Below are 24,687 nucleotides of genomic sequence, written 5' to 3'. Positions count from 1 at the left end.
GTCTCTGGTGGCTTCCTTGCAGAGATCTGAAGTATTTTTTTTGAACTTCCATAGATTAGCTTTTCAGTTCTCGTAGATACATGGTGGGACTCTCAATCTGTGCACGAAGCAGCTGAGATGCAGCCAGGTGGCAGGACTTCCCTGCAGTCAGGCAGTGAGCTTGGAGCAGAATCCACACTCTTATTTTATCTCAGAGGTGCAAGTCACCAGAAAATAGTGGTGGTAGTGCAAGCAGCACAAGTGCATCCATCTTTTAACCACTAGTGGTCCCTGGGCAGGGGCAACTAATACTGTCTCTGGTGATTCCTGTGGAGACTGCCACAGATTAGTGGGGCCACAGTATGATAGATCACCAAAAAGAAAGATAAAGGAGCAAGGCTTACAGGAGTCTGTAAGAAAAGGTAGTGGGTGTGCTGTGTTGGAGGGGGAATACTGAGTTACCAACGTGTAGTAGGAATTGTTAATAATTTGCAATGGCAAATTGTAACAACATCTTTATATAATAATATTGTAATATAAGAGATCTTCACAACATCCCTGTGAGGAAGTCGCTTCACATTGTTGGGATTCTGGATTCAAACCTTGCAGGCCACAAACATTTGGGAAGACTCAAATAGTTTCCAGACATGTTTTATCATATATCTAAAAATTTACCTGTGTGATGTAAGACACTAATTAGGCTCTTCACAAGACAAACCCAGCACCGGGGTGAAGCATGTTGCATTGGAAGTGCATCAGCAGACAGGTGAGAAGGAAAGGGAGTAGTGTGCAAGACCATAAGAGGTTGTCCTAAACAGAAGAAGAGAGGTAAAGTCTTCTCTGCTGTCAGTTGTGGAAAACATTTTAAAATAAATAAATAAAGCTTAATCTGCAGGGAAAATGAAAGACTTCACATGGGTTTGGAGAAGAATTAGAAGGAAACTGGAAGTGGTTAGGTGGGGGGCTGCAGGCTGTGCCTCGACAGCAGAGTTTTAGGAACAGGTGAGATAAACTTTGTTAGGAATGATCCTAGTATACTTGATCCTGCCTCTGTGCAGGATGTTGGACAGTGATCTCTGGAAGTCCCCTGTGTTTCAGTGACACTCTAAGAAGGGCTTTTCAAGGTTAACCATGGACAACGGGCTATGTATAAATAGACTGGGAACTCCAGGAGGGAGGCTTGCCTGTGGCGCTTAGAGCAGCAGGCTGGGTGAAAGATTCACTTTTTAGGGAGCAGTAGAAGGTGGCTGTCTTGTGCCTGGTGTTCAGTTCATTGGGGTAAGAAGCTGGAACCAGAGCTGACTCCTCACCTGACCTTACTTTTCTTGTAACCCTAGTGAATCATACGGGTCGCATACTGTACTAATAGCTACTGGTGATTCTGGATTCCTTATCTTTGGGTGCTGAAGCTGTCAAGCTGTCTTGGAGAGTGGACTCATCCGTCTTCTGAAAGTTAGACACATACAGAGTATCTTGAAGCACATCAGCCTTAATGAGCAATTTTGAAAATGCAAGGCCATTAGCCTCTTTCTTTATCGTACCATCTTAAAGCTCTTCACAAAAACAGTATCTGTGTGGACAGACAGAACGAGAGGGAGGTGAGAGACCTCATCCAAGAAAAAAAAATAAAAAGGCAAAACAAATGACATTTAGGCAGTATTCAAAATTGCAAAATCAAAATCCCCAGCTTAGGCACCACCTAGCTCCTGGGGGCATCTAAATTCCACAAATGCCTCATTTGCCTTTTCCTCTGTGTTTGTTTGTCTGTCTGTTTTTTATTTTAACGCCCCTCGGGTGCTGAGAGTGTTGTACTTACATGCCTGCCCAAAACTGCTTGGGTCTGATCACGATCCAGGAGGAGAACACTGTGGCCCCTCAGCCTCCCCAGGCGTTTGCAGAGCACACCTAGCACACGTGGACGTGATAAGATCGGAGACGGTGGCGGCTGCAGCTTTGTTCTGAAACATCTTATGTACCAACCAAATGGTTGGAAGGCTCGGGGATCAGAACCTGCTTCTGTTTCACTCAACAGCTGCCTTACGCAACACCCAGAGAGGTTTCCACAAGGACAGACTGAGAGTAAATGCTCGTGGTCTGCAGCCATTCCTTTCCTTGTGTACTCTTCTCCTTGCCACGAATCCCAGATGACCATCTGTACCACAACGTGGCTTAGAGGGGAAAGATAAAGACTGGCCCTTTCTCCTGGCCCTCGCCTGAGGGCCAGTGCTTAGTACCTTCTTGGTGAGGTGTAGGTTTGGAGTGCCACAGACGGAGGAAGGAATTAAAGCAGGTCTCCTGCTTCTTTAGGCTATTGTTTAAAAGCAGGGCATGCCGCTGCTTCCTCGGGGTTTGTTTTGTTTGTTTGTACACAGGTGTGAGCGCAGCAATTTGACAGTAGAGGAGAAGCACCTAATTGCATGGGTTTGGATCGTGTGTGAGTGAAGGCACTCGCTCAGAGCTGCCGGGAAGGTACATTGCTCCTCAGGCAGGAGAGCCGGCAGCGCTTCTCCTCCGGCTGCCCCTTGCTGAGTGTGCTGACAAGTGGCTCGGTGCCCAGCAAGAAGTTGTTTTGGAGCCTCTGAAGCGTCTGACTTGTGTGTCAGCTGTGAAAGCACCAAGGACCCTAACCCTGGGTCCCACCCTTGGAGCAAGGCTCTGGAAAGCTGGGTGTTGCACTGCACGCGCCTTCAGTGCCAAGTCATTTTTGGAACTTGTCGTAAGGAACTTGTGCAAGACCTCCTGCATAATGGGTTTGCAGAGCCAAAGCCTAGCCTTTACAGCCTGTCCGGAGGACCATATCACTGCCTGCTCTTTTTTTTCCTTTTTTCCAGTTCAGCAAGGCTCTCAGGACTGGAATCAGTTGCTTTTTCTTGAGTTATTATTAAAAAAATAACAACAAATTTTTAGTGTGCAGCGTTGCTTCTGGGAGAAAGAATTTCTGTTAGGTGCACGGTGCAGAGTAGGACTCTGAGCCTGGGGTCTGGCTGTAGGACTGGGAGGAGGCTTGCTGCTGAGATGAGCGGTGGTGGTTTCTCTGGATCCAGCTGCAGTGGTTTGGTTTCTGGCTGAGTCTGTCTGAAAGCGGCACAGACCAAAACACAAAGAGAGGGAGGGTCGTAAGTCCCCCCATTCTCTCTTGATAATCCCTTAAAAAATAATTGCAGGCCTAAACCTCTGGCCTCCAGCAAATTTTCCACTCGATTAGAGGCTTTTGTGAAGCTGGGGAAAGGGACACGCAGACTTGCACATTGTGCCGCTGCCCGAAACTTCCAGCTGGGATTTTTTCCATCAAAAGGGGATTTTAGTAAAACCATTATAAGGGGCTTAGTCACAGAAAAGCAGTTGAGCTGAGACAGGGGTAGATTAGCTTTAACATGCTTGTTTTTGGCACTAGGGACAGGGTGGAAGTTACACCCAGCCGCTCACATGCAGCCTCCCCCTGTCTGTCGGAGCTCCTGGCAGGTGTGTGAGGGAGATGTCATCCTGGCACGCCGCGTCCAGGCGGACGGAGACGAGGGGAAGGGAGCCAACAGCCCAAACGCAAGTTCTCGTGCAGTGTGGTCTCTGAACCAAAAGCTGCTGCCATTTGATCGGCCTTTGGTGTGGTCTGTGCGAGTGTGCTAATGGACAGGTGCCCCTAGGGATGGAAAATCGTGATGGGCAATACCATTTGCAGCCTTAAGGACCATGTCCTGCCTGCGCCTTTGATCCGCATGGGTGGTCCCTCTGAGTCACTGCAGAGACAGTTGTGGTGAAGATGTAGATAGAGCAGCTGGTACCGCTGCAATCTGAGCTGTACCTGTTGTTGTGACTAGACGTCTGCCTTCAGGACTGTCAAGGCACCGCTTCTTGTCAGCTCTCTTTGTTTTGTGAGCTGAGCTGTTGCCTGAAATAAAAGCTGCGATGGCTGGAGAATCTGAAGAGAGGGCTGTTTGGTTGGAGTAGTTCCTGTTGCTGGGAGCTCTTCTGCAACCTACGTTTGTGCATCAGCACTTCTGGGGCTCTGGGTGGCAGACCCTGCTACGAGAACATTAGAAAAATGCCATGTGCTCTTCATGTGTTTCCGTCATCTTCCTTCTCCAGGGCTACATTAGGCTGGAAAGCTCATGTCAGGCTTTGCTGCTCCAAGTGCTAGGAGCCAGCAGAACTGGAGGCAGAGAGTGGATACCAGACATTGCTTGGCCACTTGCTGATTTGGGACATTACCTTAGTCAAGTTGCTTCCACCCCGCCTTCACCATTAGTGACTATACTTCCTTTTCCGATGTCTGTGCACGGCATGAGCCATGCAGAAGCTAATTACTAATTCTAGTAAATTATTGGCTACAGCTGTTTCTGTAAAAGACACCATAACTCTATCTGTAGCAGCAGCGTTAGAAGTGGGAGGGGGGAAAAAAAAAAGCAGTTTAGGTGCTAAAAAGGTCATGTGCGTACAGCCCTTGATACTTTAATCACTAAGGAGGTAAGCCACTGAGCAGCTGCCAACAACATAACCAAGCCCTCCACTGAACTAACATAATCCAACCATTATTTTGATCCTGATCTGTTTGTATTCCCATACTTGCATGCTTTATAAAAATAATCATAATTTTCTAAGTGTGAAGCTATAGAGATGCAGAGTGGCCTGGGTGGTGTTGGAGACGGTGCTACTGGACCTGGAGCCTGTGAGGAGGCTCGCTGGTGGCTTGTGCTGAGGCAGAACCTCCTTGGATGGGGCGAGGTGGTGCTGGTCCTGAACCAGGTGGGGCTTTTGCTGTGGAAATGAGTTTGTTTCCAGCTGCAGCCAACCTCGGCCTGGACACACAGGACTCAAACAGGGGCAAGGTGTGCTGGTGGTGACCTGGCGGCTGTCTCTACAGGAGAGATAGCTCTGTCTGTGTGGCTTCACATTTGGTTTAAGGTGTAAACCCACAGCAGCAGCATCTGCTGGAGGCACACACCGCAGCTCTCGCTGGAATGAACCACAGGGAAATCGGGCTGGTGACAACGATGCCAAACTCTGTTTCGTGGCAGAGCGGTGCCATCTCAGAGTGGTGCCCTGATGGCGGCCATCTCACCCACGGCACTGGTGGTGCCCACACAGCCACCGGGCACCCTCAGGAGCCGCAGGTGGCTCCCTGCTGGCACGGGTGCCCTCAGAGGGGACGAGGCGTCCCCGACACCCTCAGCCTTCCACGGTCACACGCTTGGCACCCCACCCGCGCTGGGGAGCGGCTTCGCCAGCGTGTGCTAGTTAGTTAGTTAGTTAGTTAGTTAGCTAATGAAGCGGCGAGGCGCGGGGGCGTCGCCTGAGGGGCCGCGGGCCGCGGAGGGCGGCACTCGGCGGGCAATGCTGCCGCCTGGCGGGGCGGCGCCGCGCCTGCAGCCCCCGGCGGCCGCGGGGTGGCCGTGAGGCGGCGGCGTGCAGGGGAGCCGAGCCGGGGCCCTGCCGCCACCCTCGGCCGAGCCGCAGCTCCCTCGGACGCCGCCGGGGGAGAGGAGGAAGCCGGCTCCCCGGTGGCACGAGCAGCCTTAGGGGACCTCCCTTTGACATGTGGCGGATGGGGGGGGTTATAGCGCCGAAGGGTGCGTGCGCTTCGCTCTGAAGCTGGGGCGCCGGGAGTGCAGCTGTAGCTGTCATGAAAGGAGATAATGGCAGGGTTTTATTGCTGCTGAGTGCTTGGCGTTTTAGTTCACTGAGCAAGAAGAGAGGCCGCTGGCTACATGGCTGCGAGCGGCGTGGCCTCGCAGCGCTGTCCCTATGCCTGTGGTGCCAACCCGCTGGACTCACCTGGGGGTTGTAAAGTTTGGGCACTTGGGGAAAAGGGGAGGAAGAGGCTGAACCCCAGATAAATAAAATCTTTCAATAGGGTTTTATTGTTTGTTTTGTTGTTGTTGTTGTTTGTTTATTTATTTTTTCAGCTTGGAGGGGGCAGGGGGAGTTGTTTCATCTTCAAATCCTGGAGACACAAGAATCACGGGGAGGAAAATGACAAGGAATTGCCATTTCTAGGTCTGACCGCCTTAGTTTCTGTGGCAGAACAAGAGCTTGGTTTATGTCTCAGGAACACTCTTACGGAAATACGTGCTTGGAGCACGTGTCCCTGATACTAAACTTCTGACACCCCTTCCCAAACACACCCAAGATTTGAGGAAGTCTTTTAGGAAAATCCCTTTTCCGTTCATCGTTCTGTCGCAAGGACAAATCGGACTCAGACCTTTTGAAATCCTTGCAGTGCTGTTTCAGGTTGGGCTGGCGTTTAGCTAATGCATTCGGTAGATTTAATTAAAGAGGGGGAGAAGCACTTGTATCACTGCCAAACGTGGCTGGAATCTAAGTTCTGGCATAGGAGCCCGGCAAACCCTCTCCAGCTCTTTATTTCGTGCAGCTTAGGGCTGGGGAATTCAGTGGGACGGCCTTTCTGGCTGGCCGCAGCAGGGAGCATTATGCAACCCGACCAGCAGCTCTGGCATGGTGCCTTGCTCATGTCCTTAGGGGTCCTCAAACACAGCCAGAGCCACCCAGTTGGGTTTATCGATTATCTGTTCTCCACAGAAGGCGCTGTTAAATCGCTGCTGGCTGAAATACTGGGATTTAAGGTAGAGGATCAAGAGAGAGAAGACAAAGAGTGTGCTTTGCTGGAAGCAACCCGTGCACATATGTAGTGATGCTGCCAGACTCAGGGGACGCTTACCTTGGAGCTGTTAATGGCAGCCTCTTTGAACTTCTAGCTTTGGTTCCAAAAACTTTGGGTGTCTCGGTCACCCAGCTCTCAGTTTAACTCTTGGCTGGCAGGCCAAGGGCAGGTTCAGTAGCTATATTTGCATGGAGACAACCTCTTGTCCCAGCACGGACCCCAGGCAGTTTACGTTACACCTGTCCCCGGTCCCCCATGATTTATTAACGGGAAAACAAAGGACCCCAGAATCACCGCAACAAATGGATTCAGCCGAAACTGTAGCATGGGGCTGGAGGGCGTGCAACGTATAAATCTTCCACGCATAGGCCTCCCATATGCTAGTCCAAGGGCAGTAGGACCCAGGTGGAGCCTCCTTTTTTTTTTCTCCCCATCTCCCCCTCCCCACATGCGGCCTTGGAGGATGGACAGGAGAGGAGCCAGCCACAGGCTGTGGCCAGGGGCGCAGCTGCGGCAGCAAGCAGGGACCCCACGCACAGCAGCGCTTCGCTGCAGCTCAGGAGCCCGCATCCTCTGCCACCAGCCTGTGCCCATCTCCCCTCCGTGTCACGCCTGCTTTGCTTTCTGCCACCACCTCACGCTTTCGCTGGGCTCAGCACAGTGTCAGGGGCTGAAGGGCTGGGGCAGGCAGGGCAAAGCCGGTGGGGCTCTGAGGAGCGCGGGGGCACTGTGAGCACGGCGACACAGACGGGAGATTTCCAGCTGGCTTCCAAATAGTGTTTTTTTTTTATTGCTTTCTACCTCGGTTGCCAACTGAGTCATGTTCAAAAATTCGAGAGTGGCTGCAGAGTGAGAATTAAGTTTCCCTGTTACCCTGAGGAGTCATATGGTAATTGGTCTATGGTTGTTGGCAATGGGTTATTTATTTTAAGAAACCCTTCTCTTTACTAGTAAACACATGCGTTCTCCCAGCTCTGGCCTCGCCAGACAGTAAGGCCTGCATCTGTGCCCGAGGAAGTGTCATTCCCGGGCACCAGAGCACGGCAGGCCGTGAGGAGCGCTCGCTCCTTCTGCGGGAACAGCCCGCGGTGCCTCAGCGCTGGGCCTCAGGGAGGCTTCGGTTTCAGCAGTGTCCTTAGGCTTGGCTTCCGTTTAAATAGCACACTGAGCCATGTGGGCAATGTTTTGGGTTGTGTTTTTCTTCTTTTATTTTTATTATTTTTTTTTAAGTGGGGAAAGGAAGTTTGGCTGTTTCTTGTTTGTTTTGTTTTTAGGGAAGGACAAAAAACTATCCTATTTCTGATTACAGAACTCAAGAGCACATGCATTATAGGCATTTTTGACCCAGATATCCAACCCATCTGAACGTGGTCCTTAATAGATAGCATTTCCAGTCAAACCCAGCAGAAACAAACCATATAGGGGATCTGTCCTGAGAGCTCTGTCATGCTCCGTCCCTCGATAGAACTGCTGCCTACCCCTATTGGAATTTAAATTTCAGAGGTAGTGGGAACCTGATCTTGAATTCCTGTTGTTTACAGTGCTCGTACATCCTCTTTTTCAGTCAAGAAGTTACTGTAGACTTTTTTTTTCCTTAACTCAGGAAAGAAAGACCCCACACCTCCCTGCAAGTAAAGGAAGATGGATATAGTGTCAGGCTCAATTAGATCCAATTGTGGTGGCTTTCCCTACAGCGAACAATGCAGCTTTTGTGATGAACTCCCAGCAGAAAGCTTGGAAGTTGGGGTGGGGGGAACAACAACAACACCCCCCCCCCCCCCAAAGCCCAAATCTGGAGATAGCCTAGGTGCCGGCCCTTCTCCTCAGGGTGGGGAGGAGACAGCGCGCAGCTGTGGCCCCCGTAGAAAGAAATTATTTTCCCCTTTGAAATGAGGCACCGGCACACGAGGGGAGAGAGAGGTGGCTAGAGCTGGAGACAAAGAAGTGCAGATAGTCCAGCCTCAGCCCAAAGTGTCTGCGGACGAGGAGGTTGGCGTGGAGGCCAGGCCGGCCCTGCAGGCGCAGGGGACCTCCTCTGGTGGGGCGGCCGACCCACCTGGAGCAGCACCCGATGCGATGCGCCGGGGCGAGCGGCATAGCGCAGGGGGAACAAAGTGGCCTGCTCAGTGCTGGAAGTGCTTAAAATGCAAATGTACAGGAACTTCAGACCATCCCCCTCCCTCCTCGGCATAGAGGAAAGCAGCTTAAATACAGCCAGGCCTGGAGAGGAATGTTAAAAAGAGGGGAAGAATCACCCTCCTCCTTTCCATAGGGACCCTCACACGGCAAGATTCAGTATGCATGACTGAACAAGCAAGCAAGGACAGCTCCTCTTTTAACTTTCCTGAACAATGGCTCCAGCTTCTTCCACCATTTCGCATTCTGTCTACCCCAACTCCTCCTTTAAGAAAGGAAGGGGGCAGCGGGGGAGAGAAAGCCCTGCTGCAGGACTTAGAGGGAGAAAAGCTTTGTTTCGTGCCCTATAAACACCGCTTAAGCTCCATCTCAAACAACAATAAAAAACCCACATCGTGGAAGTCTAAAAGGGACCCTGTCAGGTTAAAAGTCATACATTAAAGAGAAAGATTATGGTATAGTACAAAGGATACCTTCGATTTTTTTTTTCTCTGTTAACATCCCCACTTTACTTTCTCTTTACTTTCATCTTTGCTTGGGCAGTGGAAACCAACCGAGCCATTTCAGATTTCCCAGGTTCTGATGCGCTTGCAAGAGCACAGTTTTAGGTGATTGTCATAGCTGGGAAGCATTTTTATTTAACGGGTCTTCCACAGGGGATGGTGAGGGTAGGCCTCAATTTAGGTACAGAAAACCTCTGCCATCTTCCTGGAGCTTTAAAGAATTAACAAACCCAGTCCTTCTGCTCCCCCTTCCAAACGTCAGGTTTCCCCTACCACGAAATATTTAATTTGCTTGACAGCAAACTTCAGCACTTGCAGCTTGTCTGACCTCAGACGGAGCAGCTGCCTTCATACCGAGCAGTCCTACTCGGCTTCTCTCTAGATGCTGAACGCTCCCGCAGCCAGCGCTGGTCCTACCAAAACCCTTCCCTACAAACTTTTAATTATGATGTTACTCAACATCCTGCACAGGAGGGACCAGACTCTCCACTTCCTTTCCCTCAGCGGTCACTCCTTGAAGCGAGAGCAGCCCCAACCCCTCTGCACAAGCTGCACAGCACGCTTACCGAAACCCAGGCAGGTCGATACCTCTTCAAAAAGCACAGACAACACAGATACGGCATTTTTTTTTTTTTCAAAAACATACTTCATATTTCCTCTTTTATTATATAAATATCAGTTTAACCTTTTACTGTAAGAATATAAAATGTTTTAAGAGGATCTTTGTTATTTTTATACAAATTCACAAACAGTACAATTAATCCATAGGGGTCTCTGGGTTTGCGTTAACTCCATGGTCTGGCCTGTTACTGTGGAGGATTTGAGATTTTGAACACACAAGAAAAAAAAAAAGCCAAGATATTGTTCTTAAAAAAAAAATAAAACCAAAAAAAAAAGAAAAAAAACAACTTACTCTTCCTCTTTAAAATAATAATAATAATAAAAAAAAATCTAAAGAACCAGCTCCATTTTATTGACAGAACAGAGATAAGACAGATGAACTTCAGTCTCCTCCCCTTCACATTACAGCCTCGGGGCCTGCAGGCCTGCTCTGCTCCTCTCTCCACTCACAAACAGGAAGCCTCACATAGTGACCTTTTGTAGGTGATTTGGGAGGGGAGGGGGAAATATTTGCATATATCTCTATATATAATTATTTTTTTTAAAACCAACTTGCATTTTTACACATTTCTGTTAACAGTAGCCCAATCCTCAGCATGGATTCTCATGTTGCATGTTTGTGCTAGAAGAGTAAAAAATGCAGAAGCACAGTTTGGGTCCCCGGTCCCCAGTGAAGAGGGACGGAGAGGCACAACCAGAATGTGAGGGTGGGACACAGCAGGGTAAGCTTAAAAGCAAACAACAAATTAAAAAAAAGGGGGGGGGGGGGAAGAAAAAGAAGAACAAACCCAAGGGGCGTTATTCCAGTCTAGGCACAAAAATGTTTCAGTCTCAAAATCTCTTTCCTGTAAGAATTCCAGGGTTTTTGAGGAGAAAAAAAAAAAAAAAGTAACAAATTAAAACGAGGTAGCCAGACATCATATATATATTTATATATATAGAATATATTCAGCAGAAAAAAAATGTACTTAAAAATCCACAAGAACAGCAACTTCAAATGTCTTTAAAAATAAAACCATGTGAGAAAACGAATACTGTAAAGAGGAGAATGAATGAGGAAAAGTGGGATCAGTTACAGGATATAAGCAAGGGATAGATGGGAGAGTAAGAGGCTGTTTTTGTAGCAGTAATTTTTTTTATGCATTTCAAAATAAAAACAGGTCACAGTATCTCAAATGAAGCAGAAATGAAGCTGGAGATTCTTCCTTAAGCCCCCTGGGCCGAGGGCAGCTAGCCACCCCTTCCACCCGCTCGCCCCCAATCCAAAAAGAGGAATGGATATGTAGCTGGATATGTCTATCCCTGTTGCCAAGAAGAAGGAGGGGAGAAAGAGAGAGAGAATGATGAAAGGGAAGACGAGTCTCTCGGTAACTCTCAGTGTCCCCCAGTAGATGGGAAGGTTTAAGAGACCGGGGTCTGTGTCCAGTCCCTACAGAAACAGGCGTAGGAGGAAATGGCATCTTCATCTCCAGTATAGAGAGATGGGAGAAAGAACAGAGTGCCTAGGCTTCTCCCTTCACCATAGTGCAGGATGACATGGAAACAGACTGACAAAAGGAGAGGTTGTAGCTATCCCTGTTCTCAGTGCAGTGGAGAACTGGAGTAGTGGGAAACTGTATCCACCCACAGCAGAGAATAACAACATGGAACTGGAGATTGAAAACAGACCAAAAAAAAAAAAAATCAATGTACCTAGGGAGCAGTATTTCTGTCACAATTCCCAGTTGATGGGGGAGGGGCAAGCGCAGAGGTGGAATGGTTGTTTGTTGTTTTTTTTGGGGGGGGGGATTTTAGCTTTTTTTTTTTCTTTTTTTAAAAAAAAACAAAAGCTGTGTCTGTGCCCAGTGCAGGATGACTGGGTGGCCAGGTACTTTAGTGTAGCTAGGAAGCCTTTTCTGCTGTTGTTTGTTCCCATCTCCATTCCCACTCTCCTTGACATAAACCAAAAATAAGCTACTCTCAATACATGGCAGAACAAGGGTCTCGATCTTTATCCATCCTTAGTGCACGAGGGGATGGAAGCAGGGAGTGGGGATAAAGAGGGGTGTCTCTAGCCCCAGTGCATAAGTGTGGGCTTCTACCTCTTCTGTAGGAGAGGATGCTGGGGGGTGGGTGTGGGGGAGCTCCGTTTCCCCACTGTGGAGCTGGAGGCACGACCTGGGAAAAGGAGAGGTGCTCTCTCTCTTTCCTCCTGCCCCCCCCCTTCCTCCTCCTCCAGAGCAAGGGTCGTTAGGCAGCAGAGAAGAAGGGTCAAGGATATATATACTCTTTCTCCGTGTTCCTCCCTCCAGTGCCAGGGTGCGTGGGTAGCATGGCTCTGTGCGTGCCCCTCTCTCTCTTTCTCTCCTCCGTTGCAGCAGTCAGTCAGTCAGTCAGTCTGTCTGTCCGTGAGTCCCTCCAGAGGAGACGGAGGTCTCGGGGCACCCCCCTCCTCTCACCTGACCTTCTCGCTCTCAGTCATTTCCCAAAGTCCCAGGTTGAGCACCTTGAGGCAGGGCAGCTGGGTGATGCGCTCCAAGCCCCGCTTGGTGATGCGGGTGCAGCCGTAGAGATCGATGCCCGTGAGCTGGCTGAGGTGTTCGGCGATGAGCTCCAGGCCCTTGTCGGTGATGCGGACGCACTGGCCGATGTTGAGGGTGCGGAGCCCGTGCATCTGCCGCACCATGCGGTTGATGCCCTCGTCGCTGATGTGGCAGGAGCAGAGGGAGAGGGAGCGCAGGCCGTCCAGGCCCTGTGCGATGTAGGCCAGGCTCTGGTCCCCCACCTTGTCGCAGAAGGAGACGTCGAGGCCGGACAGCCGCAGGCTGCCCATGGCCAGGTGCATGATGCCCGTGTCGCTGATGTTGTCGCAGGAGCGCAGGTTGAGGCTGCGCAGGCTGCTCATGTGCGACAGGTGCAGCAGCCCCGCGTCCGAGATGCCGCCGCAGAAGCTGAGGTTGAGCTGGCGCAGGCGGCCCAGCCCGCGGGCCAGGTGCTTGAGCGAGAGGTCGCTGAGCTTCTGGCAGTCCTGCAGCGTGAGCTGCTCCAGGCCCAGGCAGCCCTCGGCCGCGCTGCGCGTCATGCCCGCCAGGTGCCCGATGCCCACGTCGGAGAGGTGCCGGCAGGAGCGCAGGTTGAGGCTCTTGAGGCGCTGCAGCCCCCAGGCGATGAGCAGCAGCCCGGTGTTGGTGATGTTGCTGCAGCCGCCCAGCTCCAGCACCTCCAGCCCCTTCAGGTACTGGGCGATGCGGCCCAGGCTGCTGTCCGTGATCTGCTTGCACAGGCTGAGGTTGAGCGAGCGCAGGGAGCTGATCTCGGCCACGAAGGCGTGGCCCAGCCCGTTGTCGGTGAGGTTGTAGCAGCCGCTCAGGTTCAGGCTCTCGATGTCGGCCATGCCCTGGATCACGTAGCTCAGGCTGCGGCGCAGCGACAGGATCTGCACCCGCCGGATGCCCCGCGCCGCCAGGCTGGGGAAGAGCGACGGGTTGGCGCGGCGCAGGTGCAGCTTGGCCTCCACGCCCCGCCACACCGAGCGGTGGTAGGCGGCGTCCCGCCAGGCCGTGCACACCTGCGCCGCGCGGCCCTTGTCGCGCACCTCCAGGTAGCCGAAGATCATGGCCAGCAGCTCGGGGAACAGGCACGAGATGTGCGTTTCCATCGCCCGCACGGCCGCGGCCGCCCCCGCCGGCGCCGCGCTCCGCCGCCGGGCCCGGCCCGCTTCCGCTCGGGGCCCGCCCGCCTTCCGCTGCGCCGCTCTCCTCCTCCTCCTCCTCCTCCTCCTCCTCCTCCTCCTCCTCGCCGCCGCCGCCCTCACATCGCCGGCCCGGGCGGCGCGGCCCGGCCCGCGGGAGACGCTGCTGCGCGGCGCGGCCCGGCCCTGCGCCCGCCTCTACCGCCGCGCCGCGCTGCTACCGCTGCTGCTGCCGCTACCGCTGCCGCTGCTGCTGCTGCTGGTGGTGGTGGTGGTGGTGGTGCCGCCGCGCTGCTGCTGCTGCTGCCGCGGCGCCGCGCCGTGCCGCATCGTGCCGCCTCCCGGCGGGCCGCCCCCCGCGCTCCGGCCCCGGCGCCGGCCGCCGAGCCCCGCCGCCTCCCTTTGTCTCCGCGCCGCCGCCGCTCACAGCCCGCGGCCCCGGGCCGCCCGCATCCCGCGGAGGAGGCGGCGAGGCGGGGAGAGGAGGAGGAGGAGGAGGAGGAGGAGGAGGGAGGGCAGGAGGCAGGCAGGAGGGAGGCAGCGGCACGGCCACGGCCCCGCCCCGCCGCTCCGGTACCGGCTCCGCCGCTCCGGGCCCGGCCCCGCCGCCGCCTGCTGCTCCGCTGCGCCGCTCGCTGCTGGGCCCCGGCGCCGCGCTCCGGCCGGGAGGGAGGGAGCGGGAGGAGGAGGAGGAGGAGGAGGAGGAGGAGGAGCCGGCGCTCCCCGCGCCCCTTGCGCAATGGTACGGCCCGGAACACTCCGAGCCGTCGCCCCGGCAACAGCGCGGCCCGGCCGCTGCTCCCCCCCCCCCTCCCCGCCCCGCTTTTAACCCTCGCGGCGCCGCCCGGCGCACAAAATGGAGGCGCCCCCCCCCCAACGGGGGTGTGTGGCTGTGGGGGGCTGGGGGGGGTGTGAGGGGCTCCGAGGGAATCGGGGAGCTCGAGGGAATCGGGGAGCTCGAGGGAATGGCTGCCCCGTTGGGGGCTCCTGCGGCTGAGGGGCTCGCAGCGGTGTCCGGGGAAGCGCCTGGGGCTGTGGGCTCGGGTGGTGGCAGCCCCCGGTGCCCCGGGCACCTGTAACACCAGTGCCAGGTGCTGCTGCACGCCGGGCAGGGCTCTGCAGGATGGTGTCAGGAGGAGCGGGGCTGTGCCGAAGAACTTCCGTGCCAAAGGGCTGTAAAGGAAAAAAAAATAAATAAAAATAAAGTTTGTATTTGTTCAATACAGCAGGTCACATCTTTAGTAGTGCTTGGATTGCCACAATGCTCAGGTCAGCCTAGCTACCGACACGCTTTCTTGAACTCAACACGTTAGGCTCTGTGACTAACCTGAAGGAACACGCGCCTCATCCGAGTCTGTCTGCCACAGGAACACCTGCGGCTGCGGCTCCACGCAGATTGCACATCGGTAGGCTCTTGTTGACCACCCGGAGGTTAACTGCTTTGTTTTCGCTCTGCCTTCTTTCCTTTCTGCTTTAAGTTGGAGGCCACAAGAGCTGAAGGACGGCTAGGCCGTGATCCGGCAGCGCGATCCCGGTGCGTACAAGCATCGCCGCCGACATTAGGCTGTGGTTTGGCAGCGCACGCAGTCCAGCGGCAGCGCTCCGAGCGTTGGCTCAAAGACACTCCGGCCGCACGATGCGAAGTGCTGACCTGGTGCTCATTCACTCTGCCTGCTCCAGTCAGCTCGCAAAGTTTTTGACAGGTTAACATTTTACTAGCAGACTTTATGCCGGATCAGGTATCGCTGTATGCAGCTCCAGCCAGATCAGGTATCGTCTGCACCCCTGCAGCTGGCATAAAGCCAGCGCAAAATTGGCGCTGGCTCCGTATCGTGTGCTCTGGCTCGTTCAGCAGAAGTGTGATCATGTGCCTTGGCCTGATCCCGATCAAATTTGTGCTCCTGGGTGATCCAGCGAAGTGTAGGTCTGGTTTTAATGATCACAGAGACACGGCTCCACGCAGACACTGCACCAGGTATTGCCTGATAGGAATTTATCTTTGTGGTGTTTTTTATGTATTTTTGTGCTGTCAAGGGTGGTGGTTAACCACCGGGTTAGCGTGAAGATGATTAGGTGAGTATTGCTGAGCAGCAGGACTGTAAATCTCAAACACTACAACCAAAAGGGAAAATTTAGGTGAAGTGAGGAGCAGGCGAAAGGCGCGCGTGTGCTGCGCCTCGCGGGCTGCGTGGGGCTGACACGGGGGGAGTCGTTCAGCTGAAGACAGGGATCGCTCACAAGAAGGATGAGTCCCGTGGAGATCAGGCAACACGTGAAAAGAAAGCAGCGCAAAGGTGGTGTTGGTATCTCTCGGTGATTGGTGCATTACTCATAACTGGCAAAGCTACAAGCAAGTTATACAAGTCATTCCGAGAGAGTGCTAATGAAGTCTTTTACCGTATTATCCCGAATTTGGTGGCAGAACCTTACCATGGAAGTCACGCTGTATTTCCCATCTCTTAACCTTTTACTTTGAAACCACATTTGGGGGAATCAGGGAAGGGCATACTGTAAGGCATGAAAGTTAACACAAAATACTTTTTACTTTATATCTGACCGTGTTGTGTCTTTAAGCGCCTGTTGTGGGTAACCAGCAAGAGTCAGAAAGAGATGATGCATTTTTTGGAGACCCTGAAGTTCCCTTTCTCACATGGTGTATTTCAAGTGCCTGTGCCTCCTTGTGAGCAGTTAAGATTTACGTGTTAAATGGAATTGCCCTGGAATTTGGATTCCTAATCCTAATCTACATTTTCTTTTTGTGGAGAGTAAAGACAGAAAATATTCTTCTAGTAGACTTTTGTTTGCTTTCTCTAAGTGACAGATGTTTGGAAATAGAGGCATAGAAAGAAAAGTAAAAGTACATGAAAAGGGGCAATTTATCACATGGCTGTTCGGTTGGTTTTGCGTTTCCAGGAGTAAAGAAATAAGTGCCATGTTTATCATGATCTCATGGTACAAATAGGAGGTGGTAATCACCATGTGATAAACTGCATTTTATTAAAAATCTCTGCCTGCCTCATACGCGCTCTGACAGCTAATCTGTCCCGCTGGAACCATGTCTGACATTCCAGCCCCTTGAGCAGCTCCCAACAGCCGCTTTCTCTTTTTGAAAGCACTTGCCAGATAAATGTTTCATTCTTTTTTTCCCCAATTACACCGGTGTTCAGTGGAGGCTGGACAGTTTTCCTTGGCGTTGGTTCAGGAGGATCTGCATAACTCGCTTGTGGCTTCAGTGACTGGGAGCAATCGGTGCCGATAAAGCTGCACCATCGCCTGTCCCGTATCTCTGATTGCATGGTTGGGCATAACGACCACCAGGTCTTTCTGCAGTTCCCATCTCAGTGTCTTTCTGCTTGTTTCTTTTGCTTTTCAGTTCGCAGGATGGCTTTTTTTTTTTTTTCCTGTTCCTCACCTAGCTCAAATTGGTCATTTAAGAGACAACAAATACATATTCCTTCTGTCTCCTTTTTCTTCTGCCACCCCATTCCACATGCTTTGTGCATTTTTACAACTTCATCCACAGAATGGAAAACTTGTGAATTTATTCACAGGAATCTCTTGGCATTTGGCTTTTCCTTACCAATCGGTGGTGGCCACTGGGATTGCAGGAAAGAAATGACACAAAACTGCTTAAACAGTAAGGCCTGGGGTCTGCTAGCCCTTCTCCAGGGCTAGCAGGTAGGAGCCCCAAGGTGATCCAAGGCAGGTAGGAGCCCCGAGGTGTCCTTTATTCATGCCAGAGGCTTAGGAGACCTAGGCTGTCATTTAAAACGGCGGTGCTTTACTTCCCACCCTTGAAAAAAAACAAGGCATGGATGGCCTCAGCCTCTATCGTTTTGTTGCAGAAGTTGCCGGCTTGTGCTGTGTGGGGTGTAGCCTGATAAAATCCGTTAGCTAATTTCCTGTGACTGGCAGGCGCTGGGTTTTTCAGTCTTTTTGTCCAGCCCACCGCTACATTACTTCTCAGTTTGAAGTGTTTCTCCACAGCCCAAGCTGCAGTGGGGAAATTTCTCCTTTCCAAAAAAATTGTAACTGGCTTAACAAGCAGTTCAGCTGACGCTGGTTTGGGACCGGTTCAAGCTCTAATGTCACCGGTTCGCTGTCAAACATCCAGGTGGCTGCAGTTGTTGGAAATCAACTTCACAAGTTGGTTTCCAAAACTTTGTCAGATTTGAAGTGTGTCCACAAAACTCAGCTAAGCCTGGGACAGCCCGGTGTCTGAAACTGGGTTAAAGCTGATCTAGTGGATCTGCTTAAGAGGTAACTTGGGAAGTGGCTTTGTTACAAGGATAAGATCAAGCCCATCCTTGTGCACTGCTGATAGCTAAGCCACGATACTCTGGCTCAGCAAAATGAGGGTGCCAGCAACCTGTGGCAGAACATGCTGCCGTCAGGGTTACGCGCCGAGTCAGGCTGGGTGCTGCTACAGAGCTTTTCTGCGCTTAGCAAAGTGTCAGAGGAGTAGGTGGGGTGACTTAGAGGCTCCTTTCCTTCCTTGAACGTGAAGCAAAACCGATCCCCTGGAACTCTTCTGTGATATAACCAGTAATTACGTGACAAAGATCTCTATTAAGGCTTGCACATTTAAATGTAGGCAGAACAAGTGCAATGTGCACATTTGAGATATATAAGTATATATACATATATTCTGTACTCATACACACGTTTATAAATCAGGACAGGGCTGTTAGTGAACGGATTCCCTTTGGGATAAAGAAAATGTAACTAGTTAAAGGGTTATGCAGAACTTGTAGCTTTAGGATCCGCTTGCATTGCAGGGCTTTTTCATGAAGCTTGTGTCATAATGAAGCTTTCCTTAAAAATAATTTTAAAACAATGTGTTTACTGTACAATTATCATGTCTCTGATATGGTGAGGTGCTGCTACATGAGTCTGCACTTTAGGATTACGCGGTTTCTCCTGCACAGGGTAACTCTGCTCTGCCATGTATTTTCTGGTGTCACGGATGGCGTTGCCAAAATACAGTGTGCTGTGAATATGTGGTTAGGTGCCAGGGCAAAATTCAGAGTTGTCTTAGTGCAAACAGCAGCTCTGACTTTGAGCCTGTGGAATTAGCTGGTTTTTAATTTAGGTTTTGATTTTACTTGTCAGCCAGTAGCCGACAGGAATACAACTATGCTCTTCTGGGGAGGAATGCTCAGAGGATGTAAAGCATGGGATTTCTGGGTTCTACTCCCAGTTCTTCATTAAAGTATAAATGAAAGGATTGCTTGAAGAAGCAAAATAATTATGGTCCAGGCAGTTGCACTCGAATGCCGGGTACCTGCTGTGCACGCCTCATCTGCCCTTGTGCGCCAGGACTGCCTGGTGGCTGGGGGAAGCCACTCATGTCACACCCTGTGTAGCTGCCACGCACCTTGGTACACAGTGGTTAAATCATCAAAGGGAAAGTGCTCTGGCAGGGCAGGATGTCAGATCTCAAACCTCAACGCTTCCAGTTCCTTGCACTAGCTGCTGTTGCAAGTGCTGGGCTTTGCCGTTCCTGTATTAGCAGTACCAAAGACGATCAAGATGGCAGAAAGTATCCGATGTGATCGTTATTATTAAAAGCAGCGGCAGAAAAACAAAGAGGCCTTTCAGGTAGTACTTGCTTTCGTAAGCCATTCCTGGGGATTGAACTCTGAGACCTCTACAACTGGAGCTAAGCCGGCAGCCCCTGCAGCCGCAGCACAGACGTGCACGTCCGATGCACTGCGCAGTACCTGCTACAGCAGCGCGCTTCCCAAGCCTCCCCCTGGCAGCCCTTCTGTCCAAAATCCAGCAGAGAAGGCAGAGAAACGCTCAGGGTGCTGGCAGAGATGGGAGAAAAGTGGGTGCAACCCAACAGGTCCACACACAGCCAGGGTAAAGGTAGCAGAAGTAGCCGGCTCGTAAGCAAGGGTTATGTGGCCATCGGGGGGGCTGGGAGCTGGTTCCCCCCACCAAAAGCTCCAAGGAAGAGAAGGCATCGATACCTGGGCTGGTCCCTCTCCAGGGGCACCTGGGAGCAAGGTCCAGGGCAGGGTAATGTATGTTCTTAGATGTAACCTCACAAGAAGGTAAGCTCGGCCCGGGGAAGGTACGGTTGTAGCTGTACGGTTCTTAAAACACGATATTTCTGTACCCAGGGATTACTGCAGTGTTGGGTTTAACTGTTAACTCCTCCCTCTCTGGACTGCGGCCACCAGCACATTTGCAGGTAGTAAATAGCCTTCTAAAATTGGCAGTTCACTAGAATTGGACAAGGTTATGTCACCTGCCCTACAAGCATTGGCTCCGAAGTAAGGTTTGGGAGGAAAACTGAAAAGTAGGGTAGTAGTGTTTTGGAAAAATGCAGTGAAAATCAGAGTCGCAATTTCAGCCCCGCATAGAACAGAAGCTGCAGGTGAGAGTTACAAAATGCAATTTCACGTGGAGTGCAGGAGAAAGGTGCAAAATAATGTTTTATACAGAACGAAGGATTCGTAGTAGTCCTGGCCAAAGGAAAGTTACTTTAATATCATGTTCCTAGAAGTAACAGTGCAGAAACTGTCGGTGCTAAATTTGCCTGATTTTCTGAAAGTCTTTTTTTACTTTTTTTTTTCTTGCAACCCCAGTAGATACATAGAGAAGTGGTAGCAAAAGGAGGTGCCTTTCAGAACCTGCATTCACTCCGGCTTCCACTCCTGGGTACATGCAGACACTCTAAAACCTCACTCAAGCCGCCAGAATTACCAAAACGCGTTATCTAGCAGTGCATGACAAAAAATCTTGGAAATTGTCTCTGAAAAAGCATGGAGGTGAAATTAAGGGGAGACATGAGCAGGCTGGGGTGAGCGAATGGAGTTCATGGTGTTGGAGGTGGAAAATCAATGGGTAAAACAAGGTCTGTTGTTTTTTACCTGCTCTCCCAACTTGTTTCTGTACCGTTCAGAAAAACACCAGAATCCTTGGCCTACCATATATTTCTTTGTTAATTAACCTTCTATGTAGCCAGACTCTGTCATATACAATGAGAACACAACTTTCCTTAATCCAGATGGTTCCCCATTAAAAACAAACAAACAAACAAACCAACAAACGTGCGTGCACAGGAGAACACAAGTTAGAAATATTGCTTTTAGTCCTTTTTTTTTTTTTTTTCCAGCATACAAGCGGACTGAATTATGTGGAAAAGCAGCTTACTTTCCACTATTTCACCCCTGAGATCTACTATTTTCCTAGTCTTGTTGGTGTTGTTGTTCCATGCTTTTTGCCAGCAGACCCAGGCTGTATTCTTTACGTTCCTCTTGGAACAGGGAATCTTTTCGTCTGAAGATTATTCCTTAATGCCCCGAAGCAGGAAACATAAACAACAAAAAATCTTTAGATATATTGAAACCTGTGAAAATATTTATAGAATGGCGATGGTTGCCAGGACGTGGGAAGCGGCAGGTAACTAAATAATACTCCTTTGCATATCCACAGTGCCTTTCGTTTGGCAGGCTCGGAGCTCTATGTAAGCGCTTAATACCTTGAGTTTCGTCCTGTTCCTGGCTGCTCTGAGCCGGTTTTAGCCCCGTTGCATCTGCGGCGAAACGGAGGCCCCGAAGGTATCTCCACGTGGATGGGAGGTACGTCCCTGCCTGCCTGGGTGCCGGGTGCTTGGGCTCGCGCTGCCTGGCGTTGGGTGCCCAGAATTACAGGCACGAGATCAGGTTTTGGAAATCCAGGCCCCAGCTTCGTGTGCTGAGCTCCTCGCGGGACTGGGGCTCCAGCCCAGATCTGCTGGCTGCCGACCCAGCGCCGAGCTGTAGGGCTGGTCCTTTGCTGGGTTTCGGTGGATCCTAGAGAGCGCTGGCATTTTAGCAAGTCAGCTGGCAGCCTCGCCGTGTTTTGTTTCGAATGGTTCACATTCTTCCATCTAATTCCCACACTGAAAATTTCCAGCTTCCTATTTTCCCCTAGCTGTCCCAGCAAGACGTATTGAATATGCAGATGTGATGGCACACACTCACACACGTGCTTTTCCTGAAGCAACCCCTCAAAGTTTGTTCTGCATGTTTGTTTTACTCCAGTTCCTCTAATCCCCAAAGTGACATTAAACAGATTTTTTTGTTTAACCTTTGTATGAAATGCTCGCTCTCCCTTTATTTGCAAGGATATGCGGGTTTAGTTACATTTTGTTCTATTCCCCTGTGCGTGGAGGAGACCCTGCGTAAATGAAAACATATTATAATTGCTATGCACCGCACACAAATTTCTCTTCAAACTTCTCCCATGCATGCTTTCTCTTGAACATATTTATGAATGTGCACATCGCTATATTTTCAGGCACATTCACATGCTAACTAACTCTGCTTTCTCTGTATAAGTGTTCAGCAGTGTAAGTGCCGCTCACCCAAAGCCATTGAAACGCATTTCAAAGGCCGGGAGCTCTTTGGAGAAGCAGGGCCGGTGGCAGAGGAGCTGGGGATGCTGGTAGCCCATCTGATAGTGATGAATCTCCCCGTACAAACACGGCGCTGGGCTTGACCGAAGAACTGCACCCTGTCAGCACGAGCGAAGTGAAGACAATCAGAAAGCTGGCTTCTGCTGGAAGTGAGGAAGTTATTTTGCTGCAACAGCATAAATCCTTAATAGGATTTCTTGCTTTCCCTGCAATATAGAGACTCAGGCAATTCCTCCTCTCCTCCTACAGCCTGCCCACCGCAGGGGTGGGTGCGTATGTCCTCATTCACCAGCTTTCTGTGCCCCACGCCTGCCAGCGAGCATACAGGACAGCACACACATCACATCACCCTCCTGTGCAAGGCAGCGTGCTCACCTCACCTGCAGGACAAGCAGCCCTTACCTTCCCTGCAAATACCCTGTTTTTTTGCAGAACGCACTGCAAGGACGTCGTATTTGTCCAACAAAAGCAAGATTGCATTCCTGATGAAAGCCGTTCCACCTACAGTCCTGTGAATGTCCTTTTGTGTGGTGGGATAAAAGAGGTGGTTTTAGTTTTCTCTGTTTGAGTGGCAATTGGAAGGCCTAAGCCCACTTAATTTCACCTGTTGCATGATTTCCTTTTAGCTTGAAGGGTGGAGCAAGCACATTTCTTTCTTTGGAAAAAGCTGTCACCTGTAGACTGTTCTCTTGCATATGGAAAGTTCTGCCTGGGTGTCTCTGTGAATATGGAGTTAATGATAACTGTGCTTACACGGTGTCGCTGAAGGATCTTTACAGGTATTAGAGCCTGTAGTGGATCACAGCATGCACAAGCAGTATCACGATAGTGGTCTGAAATATATCTACCTTTCCTTGGTCAATAATGAGACCTCATTTCGGATTTGCAGTTAGAATTAAAATGGGGTGGCCGAGCAGGTCAGCAGCAGAGCTGGGAGGACAAGGTCCCGACCTGTCCCCGTGCTGTAGGCACCAGACTCAGGGGCTGATCCCCACCTCTCCAGCCCAGCTGAGCTCCAGACAGAGCCACCACGTCGAGGGCTGCTCGTGCCAAAGCATGGGCTCTGTACGTGCTCCCAGCTGGAAATGCTGCTGCTTTCCAGTTCAGTGCCGCACATTAGGCGGTCACAAGCACCATTAGCGTACGGGTGTGATGCAGCCTCAGCGTGACCGGGAGGGGAGGCAGGCTGTCCCCATGGGACCCGACCTAATGGCCATAGGAGAGGACTAGATGCTCGTGGATGCTTAGCGCAGCCTGGGGTCAAATTCCCCGGGGTACATCCTGCACGGCACTTTCTGAGTAGATGCGGTGTGAGATAAGCACCCGCGTTTTCCAGAGGATTTAACCCTTGGAGTTTTGATTCTGGTGGTTTATGGCATTTTTTTGGTGTGTCAAAAGCAGGAAAGGGAAGGCTCAGTTTTCCACAGGCACTTCTGAAATCAGATTCCTCGTTTTGAAGCTGAGCTCCTGGGAGGATAAAGCCCCCAGCAGTGGAGTTCAGGATGTGCGAAGGGTAGCGCTGCGCTCAGAAACACTCGGGATGGGTGGAGAGCCAGCCTGGTGGCAACTCGTGCTGGCCTCTTTGTTGATACAAAGCAAGTTTTTGCTTTTGATAGCCCTGCTGGGCTGGCAGAGCTGTGGGAGGAGAAGACCGGTTCTGCTCTAGTGTCTGTACCAGCAGCGAAAACGTCACAGTGCAGTTCATGCTGAGGAGAGAAACAGAAAGAAAAAAAAAAACACATAGCTTTTTTTGGAAAGCTTTTGGATAGCTTTGGCAGTTAAAGTATCTATATAATATGCTTTGAAAACTGAGTCAAATTCAAAGTCATTGAAAAGGAATAAATTCGAGTAAAGTGCACCAGTGGCTTGGGTTACTTTTCCAGTTCTGTTCTCTTTCTTGCTCAGGAAAGGATTTACAAAGCAGCAAACGCTCGTTGCTACACTGGAAACCTCCTCTCTTCCAAGTAGGTGATTTTACAGCAGTGCCTTCCAATTGAATGCTTTGTTACTATTCTTTTTTTTTAAGATTTATATTTAATTACTTTTGTTGTTGTTGTTTACTACCATATTCTTGCACGTCAGGCGTTGGACTGATTCCCCAAGGGCTTTGGTAGCAATATTGGGCTAAGTATCTCCTGTCCGAGATGCTGGTGCTCACCCTCTCTGCTGTGCCCTTTCCAAAGGCACTCGGTTGTGCCTCATCCTCATCACAGCCTCATCACAGCTGCATGCTGTGAAATTGGTCAGGGATTGGAGCCACAATCCCCGAGCCTCCAAGGCATGGAGCTGTCCTTGCAGTGCCAGCGTGGCTCCGTGCGAGTTCACGTCGGGCGACAGTGGCACTGTCTCAGTTCAGACCCCCAGCCACACATTCCTGCCGCGCTCTGTCAACCAGCCAAGGCAATTATATTAAGTAAAACCTGGTCTTTTCTTTCTGTAAGTTCAGTTCTGAACCTTTTTAATGCCCTGCCCTCGCTCACTGTGGGGCAGATGGAAATCAGTACCGGTACAGGACCAGGGGCAGGCAGACGGGAGCCTGGGACTAGTGCCGATGTAGATCTGCGTATATCACTGCAGAGCTGCTTCTATCTGCTTATGCCATCTCCTTGCAAGAGCAGTGTCCTGCGGCACAGGGCTGGGATGAACTCCCGGAGGTGGGAGAGAGGTATTTATTGCCCCGGTAATGCCGCCAGCAGGACCATATTGTCAGGCTGCAGCCTCAGTCTTGGCGTACCGAGCTTGAAGGGACGAG

General features: G+C 51.1%; 2 protein-coding genes across 4 annotated transcripts in view; one reads left to right on the top strand and one right to left on the bottom strand.

Annotated features, from left to right (window-relative positions):
- Window positions 1–24,687, top strand: part of WNT5B (Wnt family member 5B) — a 67,696-nt gene that overhangs the window by 20,959 nt on the left and 22,050 nt on the right. The window contains exon 1 of one of the 3 annotated variants that reach the window (XM_068661091.1): window positions 13,449–14,267. The exons of the other annotated variants lie outside the window; for them this stretch is intronic. Within the exon in view, the coding sequence (XP_068517192.1) occupies window positions 13,449–14,267 (819 nt within the window). Of the gene's footprint in view, window positions 1–13,448; window positions 14,268–24,687 lie in introns of those variants that run through there. 3 annotated transcript variants of the gene reach the window in all.
- Window positions 11,615–13,492, bottom strand: FBXL14 (F-box and leucine rich repeat protein 14). Its single transcript, XM_068661117.1, has one exon. The coding sequence runs from the start codon at window positions 13,490–13,492 to the stop codon at window positions 12,290–12,292; it is 1,203 nt and encodes a 400-aa protein (XP_068517218.1). The 3' UTR covers window positions 11,615–12,289.

The sequence above is a fragment of the Anas acuta genome, chromosome 1 (assembly GCF_963932015.1).
Source record: "Anas acuta chromosome 1, bAnaAcu1.1, whole genome shotgun sequence".
NCBI classification, from domain to species: Eukaryota; Metazoa; Chordata; class Aves; order Anseriformes; family Anatidae; genus Anas; species Anas acuta.
This window is presented reverse-complemented; position numbering and strand designations above follow the sequence as displayed.

What these genes read in the sequence shown, in the direction of transcription:
- FBXL14 (XM_068661117.1), bottom strand. Translation starts at nt 13,492, where the DNA reads ATGGAAACGCACATCTCGTGCCTGTTCCCCGAGCTGCTGGCCATGATC.